Source organism: Salmo trutta, chromosome 12 (genome assembly GCF_901001165.1).
Source record: "Salmo trutta chromosome 12, fSalTru1.1, whole genome shotgun sequence".
Taxonomy (NCBI): domain Eukaryota; kingdom Metazoa; phylum Chordata; class Actinopteri; order Salmoniformes; family Salmonidae; genus Salmo; species Salmo trutta.
In genome coordinates, this window is record NC_042968.1 from 86,489,150 (window position 1) to 86,496,536 (window position 7,387).

General features: G+C 40.7%; 1 protein-coding gene, 2 long non-coding RNA genes and 9 other non-coding genes across 12 annotated transcripts in view; 11 read left to right on the forward strand and 1 right to left on the reverse strand.

Annotated features, from left to right (window-relative positions):
- Positions 1–1,551, reverse strand: part of rab34b (RAB34, member RAS oncogene family b) — a 5,674-nt gene extending 4,123 nt beyond the window's left edge. The window contains exons 1-2 of the mRNA XM_029766815.1: positions 1,339–1,551; positions 438–713 (exon numbers count right to left, since the gene is read on the reverse strand). Of these exons, the coding sequence (XP_029622675.1) occupies positions 438–485 (48 nt within the window). The 5' untranslated portion in view covers positions 486–713; positions 1,339–1,551. The remainder of the gene's footprint in view (positions 1–437; positions 714–1,338) is intronic.
- Positions 1,552–2,125: 574 nt separating this feature from the next.
- On the forward strand, positions 2,126–3,802 carry LOC115204571 (uncharacterized). The gene is made up of 5 exons (XR_003880393.1): positions 2,126–2,391; positions 2,667–2,732; positions 3,041–3,085; positions 3,320–3,359; positions 3,732–3,802. It is a non-coding gene; the product is annotated as an uncharacterized LOC115204571 (long non-coding RNA).
- Positions 2,467–2,556, forward strand: LOC115204812 (small nucleolar RNA SNORD49). The gene has a single exon (XR_003880480.1). It is a non-coding gene; the product is annotated as a small nucleolar RNA SNORD49 (small nucleolar RNA).
- On the forward strand, positions 3,140–3,214 carry LOC115204829 (small nucleolar RNA SNORD65). The gene has a single exon (XR_003880497.1). It is a non-coding gene; the product is annotated as a small nucleolar RNA SNORD65 (small nucleolar RNA).
- On the forward strand, positions 3,532–3,601 carry LOC115204811 (small nucleolar RNA SNORD49). Its single transcript, XR_003880479.1, has one exon. It is a non-coding gene; the product is annotated as a small nucleolar RNA SNORD49 (small nucleolar RNA).
- Positions 3,803–3,923: 121 nt separating the features above from the next.
- Positions 3,924–3,992, forward strand: LOC115204813 (small nucleolar RNA SNORD49). Its single transcript, XR_003880481.1, has one exon. It is a non-coding gene; the product is annotated as a small nucleolar RNA SNORD49 (small nucleolar RNA).
- Positions 3,993–4,066: 74 nt separating this feature from the next.
- Positions 4,067–5,685, forward strand: LOC115204570 (uncharacterized). The gene is made up of 5 exons (XR_003880392.1): positions 4,067–4,120; positions 4,354–4,403; positions 4,640–4,690; positions 4,935–4,960; positions 5,153–5,685. It is a non-coding gene; the product is annotated as an uncharacterized LOC115204570 (long non-coding RNA).
- LOC115204768 (small nucleolar RNA SNORD65) lies at positions 4,176–4,250 on the forward strand. Its single transcript, XR_003880442.1, has one exon. It is a non-coding gene; the product is annotated as a small nucleolar RNA SNORD65 (small nucleolar RNA).
- LOC115204770 (small nucleolar RNA SNORD65) lies at positions 4,471–4,545 on the forward strand. Its single transcript, XR_003880443.1, has one exon. It is a non-coding gene; the product is annotated as a small nucleolar RNA SNORD65 (small nucleolar RNA).
- On the forward strand, positions 4,751–4,825 carry LOC115204771 (small nucleolar RNA SNORD65). The gene has a single exon (XR_003880444.1). It is a non-coding gene; the product is annotated as a small nucleolar RNA SNORD65 (small nucleolar RNA).
- On the forward strand, positions 5,007–5,081 carry LOC115204772 (small nucleolar RNA SNORD65). Its single transcript, XR_003880445.1, has one exon. It is a non-coding gene; the product is annotated as a small nucleolar RNA SNORD65 (small nucleolar RNA).
- Positions 5,244–5,317, forward strand: LOC115204773 (small nucleolar RNA SNORD65). Its single transcript, XR_003880446.1, has one exon. It is a non-coding gene; the product is annotated as a small nucleolar RNA SNORD65 (small nucleolar RNA).
- Positions 5,686–7,387: the final 1,702 nt, after the last annotated feature.

Here is a 7,387-nt window from a genome sequence, read left to right on the forward strand (position 1 = left end):
TCCAAAAATAATTATAATAATTATATTATTATTTTATTTTTTATTATTGTTGGACGTAAAAAGGTTGTACAAACACCAGGAAATTAGCTCCAATTGATTTTCATTTGTGAAATCTGTTCCCAAGTCTTCCCACGCATAATATACATGTGATCATATACAAATGGAAGCAAGTTTTGAAATGATTATGTTTTAGTCAAATATTATATCTGTTTGGGCTTCTTGCAGACAATTTGCAGTCTACAAATGATTTGTAATCATGTTGAGGCCTCCGACCATCCCCTCAAGAAAAAATCGTCCAATGACTGTATCTAGTTGATGATTCCTGCTCTAGTCTACACATTCCATTGTGAGCACATATAAGAACCGCAGTGTGTGTGTGTGTGTGTGTGTGTGTGTGTGTGTGTGTGTGTGTGTGTGTGTGTGTGTGTGTGTGTCACCTCTGGAAGCTGAGCAATGATGCGGTCTCTCCTCACAGGTGGCAACATGTTCTTCAAGTGGAAGTTACGGGGTGGTATGGATATTCATAGACACGCACACAACCAAACAATCACACACACAAGAGACCCAGTCGCACACGCTCAAACAATCATATGCAGACAATCACACTCAGACAGGACAAATAGAAACACAGAAACACTATCTCTCTCTCACATACAGATGTAGAGTAGAGTGAATAGGGGCTTCTCCATGGAAAGGCTTAAACGTGAAAACAGCTGAAAGAGAAGGAATAACTGAACAGTAGTGTAACCTGATGTGTAGCCTAATCTATAGTCTGACACCAACAGAAAAAGTGTCCCCTGAATCTCCTAGGTGACGCCTCAATGCAAAAGACCCCTGGCAGCTGTCTGCACATCAGAGTAAACTAACAAACTGCCTGCATGGCGCATATCGGCCCTCTGATTTGCTTTGTCGGGTGGAAAAGTATACAGTGTCACCTGGCAACTATAGCAACCAAATACAAACCCTGCTAAGGGGAAGGAAGTAGAGACTCTTACATGGAATTATTTGTCTCCATGACTTTACGATCACATGAAGCCAGATCAAAGGACTGAACATGTTGCCATTCTAGGCTTTTACACATTATATTATTAAGTTTACATATCTAAGATCATGAAGGAGCGATGCAAAGGAAAGCATATGCAGTAAAACAAGGCATCATAATCTCCTAAAACATGATTACAGACCATCTGTAGCACAGCTAAAAACCAAGAAACATGTAGAATTGGTGAAAATAAACTAAACTCAAATGATAGTGTTGTCATGAAGATGGACTATCGCTACATCAAGGCTTCATTGGCATGATAGAAAATCATAGAATTATAAAGAATAATATTTTACCTTGCAAGAGCACTGAAAGTGCGAAAAGTAAACTCCAATTCGTCAATAGGTTGCGGTAGAACACTATATATTCTACTAAACTCATATTATGTATTTTTCACTAATAGAAAGTCCCCTAGGGCTGCCTACATCCACCCGAAGACAGCTAGTGAGCAGCAGACCAGAGCTGCGAACTCAGTAGTGGAAACAGATGACTCAAATTATGGACCTCCGTTTTAGCTCAACCCTCTCCAGTAGGCTCCCAGTGAGTGGGTTAGCTCTAGTCCAGGGCGTAGTGTCCGTTCTTACATCATTAAGGAACACGTACTACGCCCTGGACCAGAGCTAGGCGCGGGTGAGCTGTCCTGAAGTGCGCGCTAGCCTTGTGTGAAACATTTTAAGTATGCACATTTTGAACTTCATACACAAGAGTCAAGTCCCCTTAATAGCCTATATCAACGACAAATAAAAGTACAATATTTCCATTTTAAAAAAAATTATTTTTTTATGATTGATGCTTTCATTTTACCGACATACAAGTAAAAGACATTGACATACTATTTGGGACAGCTGATATGATGAAGGTTCAATCAATGCTTATCTCTGCTTCACTCTAGAGTAGTTTGAATAAAATGTTTATATTCATTATTGTCACGCTTGACAGGACTTTTGGTAAAGTGTGCAGTGATTGGTTGGGAAGGGAACGCACACATTGGATGACGTACTACCAGCGTTGTGCTTTACGTAACTTCAGCCGACTGTATTTGTGGTGTACGTCACCGGTGCACTATAAATACCTGACTGGCGACGTTTTCTCTCTCTCTCTCTCGCGTTCGCCTCTCCGAAGAGTCCTCTGGTTGACTTGCTGAAGTAGAACGACCGCTGCATTATTTAACTTGATATGTTAGAAATGCTTCTTTAGTATCAAGTTATTGTTATAGTACTGCCACTTGAGTCTTGCCATACTCCTGCCCTAGTAATTAGTTAAGTAGCTAACAGTAGCTACCTTGGAGCATGAGGACTTGCAGAACCATGCACGTGGGGAACTCTGAACATTTTCAAACCATGCCGGTGGTAAGTATACAAGGCGAGGATATTAACTAGCTGCTAATGCATTCGAGTTAACAAGAGATTATTTTGTTAGTTTATGGATGTGATGATACCGATATAGGAAGTGCCGTCCGATGCGAAACTGACGAAGATTCCTAAACGGTTAGCTTGCTAGCTAGCCATCTGATCCACGAACACAGAAAACCAGCCAGTTACCACAAGATGCAATGCCCTCATTTTGTTAAAACAATTTAAAATGCTAGTCCAAATGCTTTAACACATCCTATATTATGTTCTAGCTGTCTGTACCTGGCCTATGTGGACTAAACTGAAGCCGTACACGCCTATGACTGCGCACATGGCAGGTAAATTCAGCTGCAATATTACCCGCTAGCTAGGCCTGACTAATATCTGGTTGGCTTTTCAATGGCACACTTAAGATTAGTTTAATTTCAACTAACTGGTATCTAGTCTGAATAAATGATTGAATCGTCATCTATGGCCTCAGCGCTTTCAGTGACGAAACCTTGAATAAGACGAGTTTGCTGATTATTATTATTATTTTTTCATTGTTTCGGTTACTTCTCAGCAGCGAAGTTGTTAGTATCTCCTGAATAGTGCTTCGGTTATTGCTTTTAGGGGTTAATGTAATCCATATGATTGTTTAAAACAGACGCTGCCCAAATGACTTGATGGCAAGAAGACTTAACCTCGAAAGGTAAAACCACCACCACTTCATCCTTTGAGATACTGACTATTGCTAACTGTCTGGTTGTGATGAATCCTAAACTGAAAATAGCTGGAATTACCGTCAGATTGTACAGTGGTGATATTCGGTTTTCTGAACATGACAGGCAGTGATTTTCATACTCTAGTCAATTTCCTGATTCTTATGAACTGCAGTTGATTGAGTTCCTATTCTAATGTTTTTACTTATGGTGGGTTTAAATAGGTGCAACAGAACCAAGGATGTGGAGGCATCATCTGAAAAGGTACATTACATTAACACCCCCCCAATGGTCCCATTCTCTGGTCTGGTTGTGATGAATTCTAAGCAAAAACTAGCTGGAATTACTGTCAAGAGTACAGTGGTGATATTATATTAACTTAAACCATGTTGGTGAGGATGTTAGCCAGTAACAAGTGTTTATTTTGTTAGTTTGTGGATGTGATGATACCGATATAGGAAGTGCCGTCCGATGCGAAACTGACGAAGATTCCTAAACGGTTGGCTAGCTTGCCAGCCATCTGATCCACGAACAATGAAAGCCACCCCTATAGATGCATTGCCCTCTAAGTTAGCTAACACTGTTGAAATGCTGCTCCTGCCAATAACGCTTTGATTCAATTATGTTTTGTTCTAGATTTGGGAGACTACTCCCTCATGGCCTGGCCTGTGTCTGAACCATACACATGAAGCCATACACACACGGCAAGTAGACTTTTTTAAAATGTAGGCCTTACTAGTAATGTATTCAATGGCAAATTAAGATTTCAATGTAAACAACTTTATCTAGTTCTCTGATCAAAGATTTGATCAGAGGCACCACAGCTCTGTCAGTGATGAAAGCTTGAATAGGAAGAGTTTGATGCGACAACTGATGAGTTTATTTCAACTACTGAGTAACAAAGCTGTCTAGGTCATGCAAAATGGTGGTTACTGCTTATATAGATTATCATAACCCCTATGATTGTTTTTAAACAGGTGACTCCACCCAAGTGACTTAATGGCGAGGAGACATCACCTCAAAAGGTACGACTACCACACCCACTCCAGCCTCAGACTTTCACTCTGGCTAACTGTCTGGTTGTGATGAATCCTAAACTGAAAATAGCTGGAATTACCGTCAGATTGTACAGTGGTGATATTCGGTTTTCTGAACACGACAGGCTGTAATTTTCAATTCTGTAGTTGCCTTTCTCTCGAAGAAATGCTAATGACTAGTTAATTTTACTCATTTTCATAACACCTATGATATTTAACAGGTGTGAAGCTGCCCCAATGAGTTGACGGCATGGAGACTCCATCTGCCAAGGTAAGACCAACGCCCACTTAAGTCTACACCTCATCTGTCCCATTCTCTGGGTAGCTGTCTAATCTTGTTGTGATGAATCCTAAACTGAAAATAGCTGGAATTACCGTCAGATTGTACAGTGGTGATATTCGGTTTTCTGAACATGACAGGCTGTGACTTTACAATCCTATTGTAATTACTTTACTTTTATGAACTCCAGTTGATTGTGTTCCTATTCTAATGTTGGTTTTGAACAGGTGTGGAACTGAATCAAGGGTGTTGATAGAGTGGAGACATCATCTTGAAAGGTACATGACCACCTGCCCAGTCAACACCTCACCTGGCCCATCCTCAGGGTAGCTGTCTGGTTGTGATGAATCCTAAACTGAAAATAGCTGGAATTACCGTCAGATTGTACAGTGGTGATATTCGGTTTTCTGAACATGACAGGCTGTGACTTTACATTCCTACTGTAGTGTTGTCATTTAATGGACTGACTAGGCCCTAGTTTGTGTTCATTTTCTAATCTTGACTCTGATTTGTTTTGAACAGGTGTGGAACTAAACTAACGCTGAAAGGTACATAAGCACACCCTCAGGCTACACCCCACCTGTCACTGTCTGGTTGTGATGAATCCTAAACTGAAAATAGCTGGAATTACCGTCAGATTGTACAGTGGTGATATTCGGTTTTCTGAACATGACTGGCTATGAGTTGTCACTTGCTTATATGAAATTGTACATTTTCACTCAAACTCTTTTACTTTTCAGGTGGGCTACCTTCGCATAACATCCCTGCAGTCTCAGAACTGGACATAGGTGCCTTGCGGTCAGCTGGAAGAAGATTCATTGCTTATTTATGCTATGATGAACACTAAACTGAAATAGCTAGAATTACCATCAGATTGTATAGTGGTGCCATTCAGTTTTCTGAGACACATTAGTACACTTCACCATTTGATAGCTTCCTGTTTCATTCAGTTAATAGCAGTCATTTTGTTTCAGCTGTCCCTTGCTGATTTTCAGCCCCCACCTACCCTTCAGGTGCACATTCACCTGATCACAATTTATAAGGAACCTTTCTACACATTTTCTGAGTTTTGTTCACTGGTAATATTTAGTTCTGAACATAAGTGGTGGTTGTGTCATTTAAAATTTGTTAATGTTATACTGACACTTAACCTATTTGAGATGTAAAGTATATGCCTTCAGTGTGTTCATTCCCCTTGACTGTATTCCACATGTTGTTAGAGCTTGAATTTAACATGGATTAAATTGAGGTCGTCACTGGCCTAAACACAGTACCTCGTGTCAGTTGAATATTTAGATGTCTTGAATGAGCTTTATGTATTAACCCTTTTGTTATGGAAGCCTGTAAGTTTAGGAGAAACATTTTCCTATTAATTTAGATGTTGCATGAACTTGCTGTGTGCTATAATAGTGTTAAATGTGTTTGCTTGACTACCTCATCTCTACACCCTAAGTCGGGCAGAATTTCAACCCCATGAAGGTTTTCTAATGCCATAAAGGCTGCCTGTTGGTGGATGGGCTGTTAAATATCCCTTTAGGGATGGTTACTTTTCTGAGTGGTGACTCAAACCCATTCACTACAACGATACAGGTGTCTTAACAGTTGCTGCTGCAGAAGGAAATCACTTGAATTTTGGAAGCAAATGTTGATTTAATGAATGTGATAAGACTGGGTCAGCGTTGTAGTTAAGCCTGTTGGCTATGAGCTTGAAACAAACTTAATCATGTCACTGTCTGGTCAATGAAGGGTAGATAGGACTTAGTCTTAAGTTATTTCTGTTACATGTTTAAATCAGGCCAGCTGCGGCACTAGGGAGGAGCAAGGAATAAGGTTGAGGCAGCATGGATTGAGAAGGAATCTCTCGGAGGGGGGCCGGAGGCCCACCACAGCAACTCCAATCACATTTCATTTGTCACGTGCAGACATGAAATGCTTACTTACAAGCCCTTAACCGGCAATGCAGATAAGAGGTAAAGTGACAATGCATAAACGGTGCAGAGAAGCAGCGTTAAAGGGATCGATGCAAACTGTCCATGTAGCCATTTGTTTAGCATTCTTGGGGGATGAAGCAGTTTGAACCTGGACTTGGTGTGCTCGTGCAGTAGCAGAGAACAGTGACTAGGGGTGCTGGAGTCTGCCTGTTTAGGGCCTTCCTCTGACACTGCCTTCTATAGGTCAGATTTGCCAGATGGAGGCAGAGCTTTCTACCATGTGTGGAGTGAAGGTCCCCCGCCCCCCTCATTGCACGTGTGACACTGGTAGCAATTAGGTAACTGATTTAAGTTTGCCTGCATTAAGGTCCCTGGCCCCTGAGCGCCCCTTCTGGGTGAACATTGTTTGCTTATGGCCTTATCTCGTTGAGTGCGGTTTTAGTGCCAGCATCGGTTTGTGGTATGTAGGCAGCTACAAAAATTATAGATAACTCTTGGTAGGTTGTGTGGTTTACATCTTGAGGTACTGAGGTGTCAAATGTATTTGCCTGAAAAGTGAAATAGATCAAAAAGTATTATTTAAATGCATGTGTAGAACCAATATTTATAGACACTTCACATGTACAGTGCCTTCAGAATATTCAAACACCTTGACATTCCACACTTGGTTGTTACAGCCTGAAGTCAAAATGGATGAAATAGTTCTCACATTTAATTTTCAATAAATGTACAGAAATGTATTAGAAATATTTTCACTGTCATTACAAGGTATTGTGGTAAAGTGAAAACATGTTTTAGACTTGTACATTTATTGAAAATTAAATACAGAAATATGATTTACATAACCACTTACACCCCGAGTTAATACTTTGTAGAAGCACCTTTGGCAGCGTGTAAGCCTGTCCAGGTAAATCGGGTTTTTGGTCACCTTCCTGACCAAGGCCCTTCTCACCCGATTGCTCCGTTTGGCCTGGCTGCCAACTCTAGGAAGAGTCTTGGTGGTTCCAAACTTGTGTTCTTGGTGACCTTCAATGCTGCAGAATT